Below are 17,975 nucleotides of genomic sequence, written 5' to 3'. Positions count from 1 at the left end.
TATACTCCTCTATTTTATTTTAATATATAAAAGTTAAATTTAAACCTTACCTGGTGATATTGTCTTGTCTCTCAGCGATGTTCTGCACACCAACTGCATCTCTGAGCTGCATTACCAACGCGGCCCTCACAGCCTCTGGCGTCTTCCACTCTTCAATTCTCTCGCTCAGAACCTGGAAGTTGTTTTTTGTTTTGAATATCACTAAAGTAGAAAAAAAAGGATAATTCGACGGTTTGAAATTCCTTATAAGAGGGTGAATAAATTTAGATGAAATGTGTATCAAATACTGGATTGTCAAATTGGGATATTGTTTATACTTTCTTCTTGATATAAAGTGAAAAGTATTAGTGTTTGTTTCTGAGTGTGTGTTTCTGAGAAGTTGCCGAGTGAATTAATGGCCAAGAGAATAAATATTAATTAAAGTTTTGATGGCATCTACAAAACTGTGTAGCAGAACCCCGAGTTTGCTCATTTTAAGTCGTCTCAATTGTGTGTCGATGGAATGTGGGCAAGATGGACGGACGACCTGTACAAGGTGGCTGGCAGTGGCTGGAAGCGGGCGTCATAAGACCGGGAGCTGATCTCTGATCTCCTTAATTTCCAGTCCTCTTTTAGATTATAAACTCTACTTCATAGCCGATCTGCATTTGTTTTATAGACTTCCTTTGAAATTCACACACTAAATTATCTAAATCTATAAATGTAATCAAACAATACTTTAGTATTAAGGTTTGACAAGGACGTTCACCTTATTACAATACTTTAGTATTAAGGTTTGACAAGGACGTTCACCTTATTATCGAACCGTGGCAAAAAGTCAACTTAAGGGTTTGGGACTGACGAGCCCTTGGGATTAACGACCTTTACCACGTTTACACTTCTATATCCAGACAATCTAACAAGCAACAATTCAAATTCAAAGTAATTTCTGAACATTATTGTTCTTTTCTCTATTAGCAACATTTTTTCTAATTTTGTCTATGTATGTAACGTATGTACCATCTGCCTTTTAAATTTGCTACATAAGATGGACCAAGTTATCCGTAATAGATACCATCATCAACTAATTTTAAACCACCCAGTGCTGGCTATGGGTTCCTCTCGTTCAATGCGGGCTGGGGGCTTGACACGTTTTCCGAGAGTTACGAAGCTTCCTCGACATGCATGTTTCATCTGAATATTTTCCTTCACCGAAAAGCTCATGGTAAATTTCAATTAAATTTCGCACATAAGTTCCAAAAAACTGAAGGTGTGAGTCCGGATTCGAAACCATGGCCTATGTTTGTGAGACGATAGGTCCTAACATCAGTCTATCACGATTGATGTAATAGGTATACAATGAAAAAACCGTAACATCTTGAAAATCGTCAACATTAAATATAAAATACCTTTTTTTTAAGTCCAAGTTTACTAAGCATCGGGACTGATGGATCCACTTAAAAGATAGTAACTTACATTGTATTAAAATGTTAGAAAGGGTAACCTATCACAAGATTGAATATTTTTTTCCGAAATACCGTTTGTTCGAACCGTTACACCGAAAACCGAATTATAACGAAACCGTTGTTCTTTCAGGATATGTTCCAACATATTCCGAAAGTAATTGTGTCTTTGCGATAAACATCCATGTTTATCGCAAAGACACAATTACTTTCGGTTAGGTTAGGTTAAGTTGTTCCGAGCGGTACGCGTAACGCGTTTCCCAGAGATAAAAAAAAAGTTTAAAAGAAAAAACATTTTCCCCTCGAAATTACTTTCGAGTTTATGAAAATTTGACCAAACGTTGTTTCTGGAAAACGTTATTTCGGAATACTAACCGTTAAAAAGCCGTTAAAAAGAGCATACGGTCTCTCGATTCAGATACACATCCATTACTGAAACCTAGCAAAACTACAAAGACACTAGCGCAAAAACCGCATATAACACATTAGTTGGTCGATCTAAAGCGGAAAGTCGTTGTTATTGGCAATACTATTTGTGGCCTACATTCATTATCATCCATATTCGTCATACTGCGTTACATCTATATGTAATTACTCAGTCAGTGATTATTCCAACAACCTCTCTATGATTCTTTTAAGAAGCAAAAGAAATCGTAGCAGTTGAATTTGTGACTCCCATTATTCCTAAGACTATATCGTGATAAGTATCAATTAATTCATCTCAATCATCATCAAATAAGAGGCAAATACAAACCTCTACGTCCTCACAATACATCGGAGAATACTTAAACACGTCCTTCTTGATAACGGCAACAAAAGGACCCTGCACTCCACCAATAAACTTCTCGCAATTGAAGAACAGGGCGTCCTTCTTTACCATTTCCTCTTCTACTCCTGGGAACGTTGGATTCATATCCACTGATGATGTTGGCGCCCTTAGAGTGTAGTCCCAGAAAGACCAGGCTCCATATTGATGTAGTAACAAAGTTGTGGCAACATCGTCAGCCAGTACACCAGTCAACTTAGAAGCGGCTGGAAAGAATCCGATCATACGTTTTCCTGTTCCCGAATTCTGCTGTAATCTGTGTTCCAGGTTGTTTAGGTCGATGAAACCTTCTTTTGTTTCTGGGATCTTGATTATCTGTGAAAGATACAGGATTGCAAATTAAAGACTACAGATACCCTCTCTCTCTCTTCTTGTACCTCTTTTTTTCTATTGACATAGCATATAAAATGGATATAAATAAAGTTATATTATTCATATATTACGTTTGATATACCAGGTTACAGATACGTAAATATTTTAAAAAATCACGAGTTCTTAGACGAAGTACTTACTCTACCCTCCTCGTCATAACTAACATAGCAAAATCTGAAACTTAATAAGATATAAAAACCCGCTTATGGGGGGTTGTAGATCTCGTTTCACTGGTTAATAACTCAATTTCGCTACAAATATCGCTTACGTTGGTTACGATAAGTTAGGCAGTATTGCTTTCATACGATGACTATAATATATTAGGACATGGTAGTGAAAGCACCAACTGTCGGCTTACACAAGCAATCTACATTATGTGTTTTCAAAAACGTGCTTTTTGTGTATTGTTTACCAAAACATTTATTTGTACTACGTTTAGATTTATTTATTAACGTATTCCACGAGGAAGTCCACTTATAAGAATCAACAACCATTCGAACTCATTTAAATTAGGTTCCGGGTTTATAATATAAGTTCAACGACCCTGAAGTTTGGCATGTTTACTATTTTTATATTGAAACGAATTATTGTTATTGCTTTAGTCGCGAAATGTAGGTGAATTGCTAGAATCAAGGGTCAACACTACATGAAAGCATATAATTACAATAAAATTTAAATGTTTGCTATATGAAAGCACATTAAACAATTTAGAATTGGTACTTGGCTAAAAAATATATCCTAAATTGCGGCCCGTTTTACCATTAATCAAAACAACGACGCGATTCTTCAAGTTTTTATATAAAATTTAATTTAAATTTCGAATTTCGATATTCTTTATTGCAACAAATATAAGACAAAACAAACAAAATAGATGAAAATCGTACGCAATTTGCAAAAAATCAGTTGGAAACCTTGTAGACATAGATTGGGTACCTATATACTAAATCTATGTTTGTAGAGGTTGGTTATTCGCTGTCTTAACAGTAATCATTGTCTTTGGTTGCGTTATTTATTTATTTAAAAATATACATTGAGAGTTTACAGTGTCACTCAAAGCACTCACAATGCTAGTCATAAGTACAAGTACATAAAATTATAAACAATAAGACAGAAAGAAAATAAAACAATGAAATAACAGTAATCAATAATGTTAAGTACTTACACTCTTTGATCATGTCAAGTAGTTATTCAAAAAATGTCAACATTACATATTACTTTCGATAACTTGTCGGTGAGCACATCGGCATCACGGATCTCGTCCAGGAGAGTATTGAGCAAGGCAAGGCTCTAGGCGTGGGGGAGTTGCGGACGTGGTTCGTGCGAACACCGTCTGGGTACGCAAACAATTATGATCGAAATATAGAAACATACGGGTACTACCCTTGTATTTTTATCTCGTCTAATTTTAGAGACAGTTCACGTTAAAAACCCTTCTCGACAAAAGCAATCTGGCGAAAATTACGTAAAATACGTAAAAGCGAAACGTGGCTAAAGCACTAAAATAAATAGTGCTACCATTTCATGATTGACGAGTTCCGAGGCTGTAAAAAGCAAGGACGATGCTAGGGAAGGACCTAGGTCAGCTTCTAAGCATAAAAATTACTGGTAACTTTCGATGAAATATACTACTAGTGTAACGGCGACTTCAAACTAGAAGCGCTGCAGTATTTTTCATACAATATTTAGAAGCGCCACAGTCGCCAAACGCGCGACTCTTTTGCATACTATGAAAATTAGTAGTGGCGCGGCTACAGCGCCATAGACGCGCCACTACAGCGCGCAGCGCTTCCACAAGCATCTAATTTGACGGCGCAATAAGAATTTAAAAAACAAATGCAATTAAAATTAAATATTTCGAGAGAGTTCGAAATGAGACTTTCAAAGAATTCGTATTTCAAAAACCGTTTCCACTCTAGCGTGGAAAAAACGCTTTTGCGTGCAGATTTGTAACGAGAAAGAAAGCCTTTCCTAGCCTTTGTATACTTCAGTATTTCCGATTTCAAAAAGGAGAAGGTTCTCGGTTTGCCTGTTATTTTTTTATTTTTGTGAGTGTACTTTACGCGGTTACGCCGACATTTCTGAACCGATTTCGACGAATCTTGTTTTGTTGGAAAGATAATATCTCAGTACTAGTTACCATTTAAATTCGAAGAAAATTTTCCACCTCTAATGGGATGAATCTGGTTTATTGGATTTCACCCATTTTCCGTTAACCGATCTCAACAAAACTTGCCAAATAGTTGCAACGAACACTGCGATGTGCATTTTGAAATTGTATTTTTTATAAAATAGTTGTAATTAGTTTAATTGAAAACTGGAACTATGTCGCAAGAATTCTAACTGATTGTATATAACTAGATCTTAAGACAGGTTCCCTGTATCACGTATGTAATCAAAGTTCAGCAAAAAGTCCCAGTTAAAAGAAACGACATATTGTATATCAGGAGCAACGATGGTAAAAAGGCGCGAAGTATATTTATGTATGTATTTAAAATATGTGGTTAACCGTACATACTTATATCGACAACAAACTTAAGTTACCGACAACTCTAAATTCGATTTACCTCTTTTACGTTGAGTACGCAGCAATAATACCTAACTAGCTTCAAGGACTACCTAGTTTCTTAGTAATGGCTGTAAACTTTTTTACGAGTCAGATCTTAAAGTCAATGGTGTCACGTTTACCACGTGACTGTGAATGGTTAACGTTATAATTGTTACTGAAAAATGTTCTTATACTTAATTGAAACGTGTAATCATTTATTTATTTATTAACAATGGGGTAATAATAATTAATAGCGTAGAAGTAATTGCTGATTGTGGTACAAAATCCAAAGTGAGAAATTGTTGTCGTATCGATGATTCTATTGTTTTAAAATTATACATATATACAGTGCACACACACTCACATAACTACCATTACTAAGTTATAATTAGTGTTTTAAAAGCAGTAGAGCTCCTTGTGAAAGAGTTCGTCCAGGGAAGTACTACCACCTTATTTAGTTCTACCGCCAAACAGTAATGTCTGCATTACTGTGTCCGGTATTGAAGGGTAAGAGTGCTGGTAAAATTACATGCACATGGGACTTGTCAACTTATGTCTCAGTGCCAGTGCGCCCTTAGATCTTTGCGATTTAAAGAGCTGAGTAGCACTGCTACTGTATGGACAGGCGTGTAGCTTACCATCAGGTGCACGACTGGTTCGTCCCGTCACTTGATATTATAAAAAGAACATAAGTCCTTGTTACCAAAATTGGCATAAGAGTATCTTGATTTTTTTTTACTCTCCACAATTTTTACTTATATAAATATTTCTTAAACTCAGCTGCATCAGAGGTGATTTTTACACTTATTCTTTATTTATTTGGAAATGAAACGATACATAATATAAATCGCGTCGGTATATTTGTTTTTTCAAAAGAATAATAAACAGACAGTAAAGTCATAAAATGAACGTAGAACGATATGAAAGAATTTTGGGGCGATTTAATTTCAATGTAATCATCAGTGAGCACAGTTAAAAGTGACAATTTGACAGAATTTGTAAAAAAAACCATGTATTGTTACACTGATTTTCAGGTATAATCACCACAACAGCAGTCAGCCGAAAAGATTCTTCCAAAAATCTTGCTGCTGCCTAAACTGCTGTCCTCAATCAGAATTAACGGCAATTGAAACTAACAGTAGCCCAAGCCTAGTGACCGATTCAATAAAGAAAAATAATAATAAAGCAAGGAGGGGATCTACGCAAAACAGAAAAAAATTATATATGGTCAACGGAACAAAAAAGTTTGGGAACTTCTGAAATAGAACAATAAAGTTTCTCTTCGGCTGCCAAACGGTGTTTAACACTAGCGTCGTGAGCCAAGGTTAGTGCCCACCTGGGTGCCTTCGGGCTCGCTACTTAACTTATTATACGAGTTAAGGGCTTTCGTTGCCTCTACCACGAGTTCACACTGACAGTTGTCGTTAGCGACTATGTATAGCAAATTACACAGTGGGCATAGCGATCACAAGATATAACATTTTGTATACAAATTATTTATATACAGGTTGGCAATTTGAAATGAGTCAGCAAGGGCAGTTTATGACTAAATTTTTGGTAAAATTTTAATCCTCTTACATCAGTTGGTCCCATAAAAACTTTTGATCCTTACCCGAAATAGGGTGGACTGGCATGACAAAACACTTACGTGAAAATTGCCTTTTATCTCGCTGACTATGCAAAATTTTTTCGAAATCTGTACATGCGAATCGAAGTATCTTAAAAATTCATGGACAATTTTTAAATCATTTTCCTGTAGCTATGACGGTTCAGGTAGTTGCCCTTACTGAACTGTCCCAAAGTTTCACCCTGTATACTGAGTCTTCAGTGTCCTGAGTCGCAGTAAAGGTAAGGCTAAAAAAAACATCCGAACGGCAAGACACAACCACAAGGGATGCACTTTACAAAAACAAAAGTTAACAAAAATATCCAGTGTGCGGTGCGCCGCGGCCGGTGCATTTTAAAATCGCCACTAGAAATATCAAGTAAACAAATGAACAACGTGTGTTTTTCAATGACCGCTGGATCACGTGGATTATAACATGAGTAGTTGCCACGTGCAACTTGATGACCGAGCATGTCGTAAAAAGAGCGTTGAATATTGTTAATAAAAGGTATTAGGTATTATCACGAGGTATAGTTTTATAGTTTGTTAATGGTTTATTATTATAAGTGCGATAGTGCAAAGTATTTTGATACCTATTTATGGTTGCTACAAGAAATTTATGCTAGCTCGTGTTAACCTGGTCAGGGAGTTTAGATATTCAGCAGCCAACAGATCAAATGTTTAAAGTTACTAGTATCATTATCATCGTCACCATCAACCGTGTCACTACTGGGCACGGAGCTTTTTATTATTTTTTATAACACCAAGGACGAACAAGTCATGGGCCTGGTAGTAAACAACAAGCCTGTCCATAACAGTTGCAGTGCTAATTGGAGCTCTGACTCACAAAGATATGAGAAGCACTGCCACTGCACCCGCCACCCTGAGATATGAATTGAAAGAAATTTAAAATTTGGTCTTTAAACAACTGAACAGACGTTCATCAAACATGACTAAGACTATCCCTTTAAATTTTAAAATAGCTTTCAAAGAAAATAAACCACTTTGAGATCAGTTCATCCTTTTGAAAGCTACGACGTCACATTTTTTTTTATAATATCAAGTGACGGGACGAACAAACCGTGAGCCGGATGGTAAGCTACACCGCCACAGCCACACTACTTGTCCATAAGCGCCCCGTTAGCCAGACACGAGGCGAAAGTTTTCACGCTGCCGCCTCACGGCGCAGTTACCACAACTTCATATACATTAATGGCGAATCTGTATTCTATTTACTGAGCAACAACATTTAAATTTCTCTGAATAATAAACCGCGCGGCCGCCGCGCGGGCCGCCGTGTACACCAAATTCAAGTCAGACTCGCGTGGCCGGAACGCTCATTTAAATTAAAACGTAAGGCTAAACACATAAAGCACAAACACAAAACAAATAGAGCGTATTTTGCCATGACAGTAAGACGCACGCGGACGTTGCGCGGCGACAACGCGGACTCCGCTCTTCGACCGCGCTATGACATTAGTGTCAAATAAATGCGCCCTAACCGTTGTGTACCAGAGCTTTAAATAGCAACCATCTGAGGGGCACTGCTACTACGCCCATCATCCTGAGACATAAGTAGATAAGTCCACTGTGCCATTTCACCAGCATCCTGACCCTTCAAAAACGAAACACTGTAATGCTGACATTACTGCTTGGCGGCAGAAAAATAGGTAAGGCGGCAGTACTTCCCTGGACGAACTCTTTCACAAGGACCTCTACTGCTATTGAAGATACACAGATAAAGGCGTCACAGTTATAACTCCCCTCTTTTTCCGACAAAGTCTAAAAGCAAACACAAATAAAGCGAACCTGCTAATATGTTTACTCGCTTTAAAACTGTCATGTTTTTTAGTTAGTATTTTCTCAGTGATATTTGTTTTTCCATCATATTGGAATAAACAAACTAAAATATACATAAGATTATTGACAGTGAACTCACCCCAAAAAACCTCATTAAACATACTCAGATGAATTACTTTGTCTACAACTGGAACAAAAATACTTTTTTCAACAAAATTTGTTTATTTTATACATATAACCTGCGTCTCTAATTAAAGAAAAAAATAATTACTACTTTCAAAGGTAAACTGGATGGGTCTATAAATTTCAAATTTTTTTTGTTACAAACGTAATATAACTATAAATTTTACACTATCGTTCTAAAATTTAGGCGTTTAGAACACTTAAACGCCTAAACTTTAGAACGTTGGCAGGCAGAAGTAGGTAAGTTACTTCCCTGGGGCAAAAATAGATAAGTTGCTTCCCTTCTTTCATAAGAAGCTGTACTGCTACTAAAATTTTACTTTTTTGCATACCAAAAAACTATTAATTAATAAGTTCTGATGTCAATAATGTTTTTTGTGTATTAACACATTATCTCAATATGAAAATTAAATTCAAAATCCCCGAATGACTTGCCAATGAGATTATCTCCGATTTTATTACACAATTGAGGATGACTCTGGTTACTCTACATTTTCAATTATATTGCAGACAAGCCATACAGACAACACAGAGCCATCTTTATAAAACGAAGTGACAACGCACGTAGAGATTAACTACATAACACTAGCAGGCAGATAACAAAACCATTGTTATGCATATTACCAACCGAGTTACATTATGAAAACGTGAATATTCAAACAACACAATAACGTACACTTTTAATTGTTTTCATAGTCATGTTACCATAAAACATAAATTACTGTCTTTTGTAACGTTTATCTGCGACATCATAACAAAGTATTGTTTGCCTAGAATTAATTTGGTACATTTTCGTTGGCTAGACAAATTAAGGCAACCATTAAAGAAATCTGTGACATTTCTTATGACAAAATGCTGTCAATAATGACAGCAAATGGGTATTAATTTGCATTATTATTTATACATATTTAAAGCACATTCCACCAAAAATATTATACAAGACTATCTATTAATAATAATTCTACTTGACTTCAACGTTTAACAATTATTATTTTTATGCAGTTACTATGAATAATGTTTTGTGAAATTGTGTTTCTATTTATTAATAAATTAAATAAAAATATGAAATGAAATTAATGTAACGTTGATATAAATAATATAATTTCATTTTTTCATTATATGTAAACTCTACTGATCCTAAAAAGAAAGGATATATATACCTACACGTGGTCCGCCATATGGGCCTGAATACAAAATACAATGTAGTCATAAAAAAAAGAAAAATATAGTCGTTGTTTTGTTTTCATTAGAGACATCAATTAATCATTGTCATCAACTCATTATAGGTACGTCCCGCTGCTGAGCAGTTTAGAAAAAAGTCCGCCACACTGCCTGGCTCAATGCGGTTTTCACACGTTTTTCCAAATAGTTAGGAACCTTCTTCGATATCCAATGTTTCTCTATGAAGTTTTCCTTCACCTTCAATGAGAAGAACGTAACATATAACTGCCGCCACAAGGATTCCAACTGACAACTTCAATTGTGAAGCTAGCGTATCCGTTAAAGGCGTACCCCCACTAGACTATCACCGGTTCCATCAATGAATACAAACAATGAAAGAATATTCTAACTACTCGTATGTGATAGAATAGACAAAACGAATTGACACCATTGCATTGAAGCAATAGAAGTAGTCAATTGAATGTTTATTCAATGTGTACTCTCTACATTGTATTGCTACTATATTCGAAACAACTTTAATTTAAATTTTCAAATGTGTTTATCAAAGTAAATCACTTCTACAAGGCAGCCAGTCGGTGGAACCCGTTTGATAAGTTTTTGAACGAAATAAAAAAAAACGTAGCGCCTATACCATTCAAAATCAGGCACAAAGTTCACAGTGTCAACATATATACAGCCTCAGAGCAAATTTCAGTAATTCTACTCATAAATCAAAAAAATATAAGTTTGCTTAGTACAAAATAAATACTCATAATTACCTACTCGGTATGGGATAGCTTATTTTATTAGTAGGTATTATATGCTCGAGATTTGAAGGGTGTCGTCGTAGTTGAAGTATCGAAGTATAGAGTAACCCCTAAAATATCGTGAAATAAAAAGTTACATCCCGTGAAGAACAGGGTCAATAAACTTAATATTTAAATTCAACTCTATGACGCATACGATAAGATACGTTTCGTAATAAGAAGAGATATTTAATTCTATAATACATTTGCGGACTTTTTGAAGATGGAGTAAAATGACAGTTTATTGCAAATAAAAAGCAGCTAGTGATAGCAGTTAATAAATATTCTATCGACTATCGAATGAATATTGGTTATGCAATAAATGGCCGATCTTGTTTCATTTGAATTATTGTCAGTCCATTATTCGTCTTGGGCAGAGGTTCATTTGTTCATACGCACACTACATTTTGAACTTTAATTATACTATAATTACATTAAAAATACAAGGGAAAACATATTTCAAATGCGCATGTCCCTATTATAATGTAAATGAGTAAAAAATTATTTCGAAACCAGTAGGCCAACGGTCAAAATAGAAATAACGAAGACAATAACGCAATTACTAATCATTAAAACGTCGTAACATTTACAATGGAGACAATTTTGTCAAAATTATATCTTCTTTCACAATCTATCAATAAAGCACTCAACAACAACTACATGACTATTTAAAATTTTATGAAAACTGGTAAAACTTCAAATGTGTTTTACTCCGTCTTCAAAAAAGACAAACTACACTGCCAAAAAACAAACTGTGACCTATATTTTCGAACGTTACACGGGTAACAAACGTTTAAAAATGTAGGTCATATTTTCTTTTAAATAGAATAACTGCTAACGCGGAAAAACCGATAAGCTTATTTGAATGAGAGGAAAATTTTTCATCGTAAACGTTACGTACACGTGAATATAAAGTGCATGGTTGTAATGCAATTGTATGCGCATATGCAGATGATAAGTGTAGGAATTTGCCGGCCGTTACTCGTTGTTTACGTGTTCGGTAATGGCGTTTTTCGATGGACAAAGTTCTGTTACTTTTATTGATTTATAACGTGAACTTTGAGTCTTACAAAAATCTTTGCACCTATGCGTGTTTACCAAATATTTAAACATAATTTAAACAAATAATTAAAATACTACATGAATAATTTAGTAAAATTTATAAATTAGGAATGTGGCAATGTTCTATTTTTATTTTGGGCAGGCAACACTGTTTTTTTATTCTCCTCTCTCAAAAACCCCTGTAACGGCAGCTCTAAATTGAAATTATTTTTGGAAACATAGTTCACATTAGTAAATTCAACTAGCATTTTATTTGTACAATGCGTAATTTTAAATACATGTCTGTGGTGACATACAGCTTCGAGTTCCAATGCTAAAAACATGATTTAAGTTTTAAGTTTATTGTGAAAATTATATTGAATTTGTAAAAATACGTATTTACGTCATTATTGTAGCGTATTTGTTAAAATTTAGGGATGAGTTTTCAGTTTCTGTTTATTTTTCAAAACAAGAGCGGAAAAGTTCAAATAAATATCCAGTTACGTAAGAACGTAAATAAAACTTAAGTAAACACGTAATAAACACTGAAGTTTACTGAAGGACTCCATTCAGCACGCTTACGTAAGGTTTTATAGTTTTGTTATCGAAGTATATGCCCTTGTCTTGTTTGAAACGCGCGTTGAAATCACAATGTTGTGTGAAACGGGAAAAAGAACGGTCAAAGTCATTTTTCTTTAAAGTTTGCCCAAACTTACGAGCCGAAGTTGGAAAGTATTTTATATATACAGGGTGTCATCGTTACGTGTGCCAGGCGATTATTCCGTAAATATAAGAAACGTCAAAAACCGTTAAGCTGACATTGAAAGTACGTTACCTAATAATACCTACCTACCTAATAATAATAACTGCCTCACTGGAAAGACAAATCATTACTAACACTGGGCTGTCTTTCGCGGTTTTAGGTGGTTTTTATGATGTTGTTTCTGACGTTATACAACGGCGGGATCCAAACAATAGTTGAGCAATTTTTTATCTATGACCAATACAAATTAGACAGATAATTATTGTCGGCTAAATTTGAAAACCTCGTAACTCCGTTTTTGGACACTGATCCCACTTTTACTCTTCAAGCAATATCGGGTAAATAAAGCTTGAAATATAATTTCCAGACTTTTCCAGTTATAAATAGATCATAAATTGTCACATAATTACTTCTAGTAATTCTGTTTCTTATGCCTAAACAATATTTCGCATTAATGGAGGTTACGAAGGTTTACGAATTTAGCCTACGAGATATATAGAGTCGGGTATAAAAGCTACAAAAGTAAAACCTCACCTCAGCGCCATACTCTCTCCAGGGTGCCAACTGCCTCTCGGTCTCCCTAGACGAAACGAAGAGAGCAACCCTCTGCGGCTGCACTGCCCGCAATAAGCGCGGCAATGACCCTCCCAGCACCACCACATCATCTTCACAGGCGCCCACTGCTTGACGTATTATAACTTTTGATTCCGATCTGTAGGAAAAAACTTTATTGTTAAGTTTGTACTCAATTTGGTGAACCTGGAGTACAATTTAATTCGAAAGAATCTAACCTCGTGTATAGTTATATACACGAGGTTAGATATGCTCTAAGATACCTGTACCTTTACCATGAGTTCATAGACAAATTCGTCGCTAGCGACCGTGTAAACAGTTCTTAAAAATGTTACTTCTTGAGACCACTAAAGCGCGCTGTACAATTTACGAAATAAAATTGTCAAAAAGTTAGTAAGTATACGATCGCTAGCGACAACAGTCATAGTAAGCTCATGATAGAGCTCATGATCATTTGGTTCTGAGTAGATAAGCACGAGGAAAGGTGTTAAACAAACTTAACCTTTAACTTGTGAATTGTAAAATTCATTTTGATATGACTTCCTGATTGTAGCATTAGTGAATGAGGTTTTAAAAAAACATTTTAAACCAATTTGATCTTTAACATCTAAGCTTGAAGTCCCTTAACACTTTTCTGTTGAATGCGTAAAATGGCACTCAGAACCTAAAATACGACTACATGCTACCGTAGGGCATAGACTGTACATTAGGTGACATTTTACCATCAACAGCTGCAAATACGTATTTCGCTTACGCAAGTTTACTAGCGCGAAACTAGACTGTGTAACCGCCCTTTAACCTTATCGTAAACATAACATGTCTGTTTAAGAAAGTTTATTTAATGATGTTACCTGTATATCTCACTCTGGCCTGACGTGTACGACAGTGCAGTGCATCTTGTCGCGTGTATGGGTAAGACATCCTGAGTGATGTACTCCTCTAGCCACTGCACGCCGCGGCCAGACCCGTTGTAGTCGCAGTACACCACTGTTGGTACAAGAAAAACGTGAAATTTAGTTTTATAATTTAAAACCTTGGATTAATAAAGCTATAACACGTGCTCATACGTCGAAAGTGCTTTTATCAGATGAAATTGATAAAAATCATAGGAACTACATGAAGAAAATTATGTATATGTGAATTTTTATGACGCTCCTATTTAAGCATCCATAAGGTATAGGCAAATTTCTTCGTAGAATCTTAAAATCCCTCTTCTGGACCAAGGGGAATCCAAGGGGATTTAGTTGAAAAGCGTACCAAGACGCTTAAAGATGACTCGGATTTACTAGAAGTTACGCTGCATAGCCTTGAACACCGCCGTAAAGTTGCCTGCTTATTGGTATTTTACTGAATATATCACGGAGAGTGTGCGATGGTATTGCATGATTTAATTCCGCCTTCCCCGTTTCATCATCGGGGGACTAGACGTAGGCTGGAATTCCACCCCCTATGTTGTGGATATTGGAAAGATGCGCACGAAGCGTTACGCTTCCACATTTATATGGCGAGCGGCTAGGGAATGAAATTCCCTGCTTGCCTGCGGACGTATTCCCGAACGCTATCATTTGGACCTTTTCAAGGCGAGAGTGAATAGGCATTATTTAGGTGTGCATGCTACATCGTCGACCTCATCGTCACTTTCCATCAGTAGGATTAGCACGACAGCACGCGGCTTACGCGAGAGTGGCATAAAGCGCGACTGCTTTTCTTACATAGAGAATAATAATATCTCGCGCAACTATGTCGCTCTCGCGCAAGTTGTGCCCTACTGGTGAAATTTATATTTTTGTATAAAAATATCTAAAAAGTCAAGAGTGTGAATTGTGTAGGCGAATTTTGAAGTCAAAACAGCCATATCATAGGAAAGACTTGCTGTATTTACCACATGGGAAACACTTTGTGTCAGGATTATAACCAACTGTCAGCACGTGGTAAGAAAAAGCACATTGTAACTAGTGGTGGAGATTTCTATACAGAAACTGCTTGGGAATTCCGCCCCACTTAATTCTACTATAAAGCACTGCTGTGTTTCAGATATAAGTGTAGGAAAAGTCATAGCCAATACCTGGCCCTAGAGCAAAGAAAGTCTACAATGGAACGAGCTTGCACAGAAGATGCCTATGCAGTCGCACCTTAAAGATACTCAGGTTGTATGTGCTCGAAAACACAGTCGCAGGCAAGATATTCCATAATTGGACTGTGCGCATAATAACATGACGAAAAGACACAAAAGTCTATGTACCACGGCCAGCAATATATTTCTCTTATTACCAAGACTACCTTGACTTCATAAATGTCTAAGGCGGTGATAACCAGTTTCCACCAATTGACCACCTGCCGGTTTGTACACCAAAAACCATTTTGTTTCTCAAAAGAGTTATTTACATAAAACTGTAAATATTTGTTACCGTAACTATTCCTTATTACCATTTAATAAATATACCTTATTTTTATAAAAAACTGACCTCTATAGTTTGTGGACTTACATTAATTTGGCTAGTTTATATTGAAATCGGTGTGATGTGAAAGTTGATGAAATCCAATAAACCGTATTCGTCCCCTAATTTGCGACTCTTGGAGGTAGAATTTTTAATTTCTTCAAATTTTAATGGGTCCACTACTGAGGTACCCCCTTTCCAACAAAAAAGAATCACGGAAATCGCCTATCAAATGCGGGAGTAAGTAATCGCTTAAATTACACAAAAAAAAAGATAATCGAATTGAGAACCTTAGTATAATCTTAATTTATTATATTACACATAAAGTTTTACACAATTTTCTTCAATAAAATGTAAACAAGTCAAGAAATTTTAAAAATTAATTATAATTTATCTTCTGTTATATAAATATACGTGTACACATTATATGCCACATCTATAAACCAACTGACCGTTGAACGTTAATTAAATACGAGGCAACCATATCTCAATGCAGTTTCTAGTAATTAGTACTACAGACACTGATAAGGTATATATACACATACAATGCTTGTCAATATTCATAAATTAGTTGTAACCTAGTCAACTTCCTCGTGGAACGCTTTATTTAAATAATTTGTCGATTTCATGGTTACATTTGCAAGTTAAATGAAACTTGCATATTTTATATTAGAAGTGATACACCTTTTTTATCGACCTATGAAGGCTATAACTTGTTTGAATCCTTATCCTATGATAGAGTCAGATGGGACGGGAAGAACAAGAAGTTAAGCGACACGTCTGTACATTGCAGTAGCTAGCAGTGCTACTCAAAGCTTTAAATCGAAAAGATCTGATAGACACTGACACTGCGTTTGTCACCCTGAAACATAAGTTGACTAGTCCCATGTGCCTGTAATTTCACCAGCACCTTTACCCTTCAAAATTGGCAGTAATGCTCACATTGCCATCAACTTAAACAAGCAACAAATAATTAAGAAACTCGGAACGTAATAATACTTAAACTATAAAACCCGCCATTTTTTTATCTTGCGATCTACATTATGCTAGACTTAAATAAACAATAAAGAGTTCTTTTTTAAATTAATTTTTTTAAATGAATTTTACTACCCATGATATTCATTTATTTTTCTAAAATGACTCCACTATATTTCTTAGATTTGTCATAGGTGGTGCTACGGCTAAAAAGCCGATAAAACAAGGAACAAAGATCTGTAATAAACGCAAGAAATTCCTAAGATCCGGTTGCCCTAGCAAAGCTTAAGGATTAAGGAGAACGCTAAAAAAAGGTTGAATTTTGATAGCAATGTTCATACCATATGAACTACTCGCCATAATGTCATATCAAAATGTTTAATTTGAAAAAAGAATAACTTTAACCGTCTTTTGATTTCGATTAAACGTTCGGGTATTGTGGCCAGTGCAATGAACGTTTATTTTAATTATGTTCTAATTTTGTTTTATTAATATGGTATTGGAAAACGTTAATTGCAGTAAAGCCTGATTAATTACTACACCCACCATCATTGTACAATAACTCCTGTAACTTTTAGAGCAAAAAGCAATGGGTATAGTGACAGTCCAATGTCAAATCTAACAAATTTTTAAGCCAGTCACGAATTTTCGTAAGTCAATTTGTCAAACCAATTTGCCTACCCAATTATGCTAAACCTCGAGGCTACACACCATTGAAACTAGATCTCAGGTCGTTGTACTTGACGCCATTGTCAGAAGGCGTACGCTCCATAAGATCTTATCGGTCTAGGTAGATTCTAGCTCCCTACGTTCTAAATCTGAATGGTGGTTATCTGTTGTGCAATTGTTGTTACATTACAGGCGCTCTGTACAAATTATGGTATTAAAGATCTGTAAATTGGGCGTAATGGACATGATATTTAAGATACAGAATGTTGCTATCGATACAAATTCTAATAAAGGTTACGAATGACTTCATAGAATGTTTCTTTCATTGCATTTTTAAGAGTAGGCATATTAAAACGTCAACATTATTGTTGTTGTATACTATGAATAGCAATGGTATGACATCGCGATAGGCTACAGCCTATTGGCGTTACATCTAGTAGGCGGCAACCTCCAGTCCAAGCTATAATATTATAATAAGAGAAGAGCTCTAGTAGCAGAAGACCTCCTTGTTTAAGAGCTCGTCCGGGAAGCAGTAATGTGAGCATTACTGCGTTCCGGTTTCGAAGGGCGTACCCTTGGAGCTGGTGAAATTACAGACACGTGAAAGTTGTCAACTTATGTCTCAGATTTTTGTGATTTAAAGCTCTGAGTGGCACTGCAACTGTTAAGGACAGGCGTGTCGCTTGCCACCAGGTATCGCATCCCTCAATATTATAAAAAAAGACAAGTATGGTAACTCCATACAAACGTAGCAGCATGGCTTGTACGTGTGTGC

The 17,975-nt window shown here is 35.8% G+C and overlaps 1 protein-coding gene across 1 annotated transcript in view; it reads right to left on the bottom strand.

Annotated features, from left to right (window-relative positions):
• Positions 1-17,975, bottom strand: part of LOC113238585 — a 103,410-nt gene that overhangs the window by 39,961 nt on the left and 45,474 nt on the right. The window contains exons 2-5 of the mRNA XM_026475415.1: positions 13,970-14,105; positions 13,080-13,257; positions 2,197-2,583; positions 51-172 (exon numbers count right to left, since the gene is read on the bottom strand). Of these exons, the coding sequence (XP_026331200.1) occupies positions 51-172; positions 2,197-2,583; positions 13,080-13,257; positions 13,970-14,105 (823 nt within the window). The remainder of the gene's footprint in view (positions 1-50; positions 173-2,196; positions 2,584-13,079; positions 13,258-13,969; positions 14,106-17,975) is intronic.

The sequence above is a fragment of the Hyposmocoma kahamanoa genome, unplaced genomic scaffold, assembly GCF_003589595.1.
Source record: "Hyposmocoma kahamanoa isolate Upper Pololo Valley unplaced genomic scaffold, ASM358959v1 103, whole genome shotgun sequence".
In the NCBI taxonomy this organism is placed as follows: domain Eukaryota; kingdom Metazoa; phylum Arthropoda; class Insecta; order Lepidoptera; family Cosmopterigidae; genus Hyposmocoma; species Hyposmocoma kahamanoa.
This window is presented reverse-complemented; position numbering and strand designations above follow the sequence as displayed.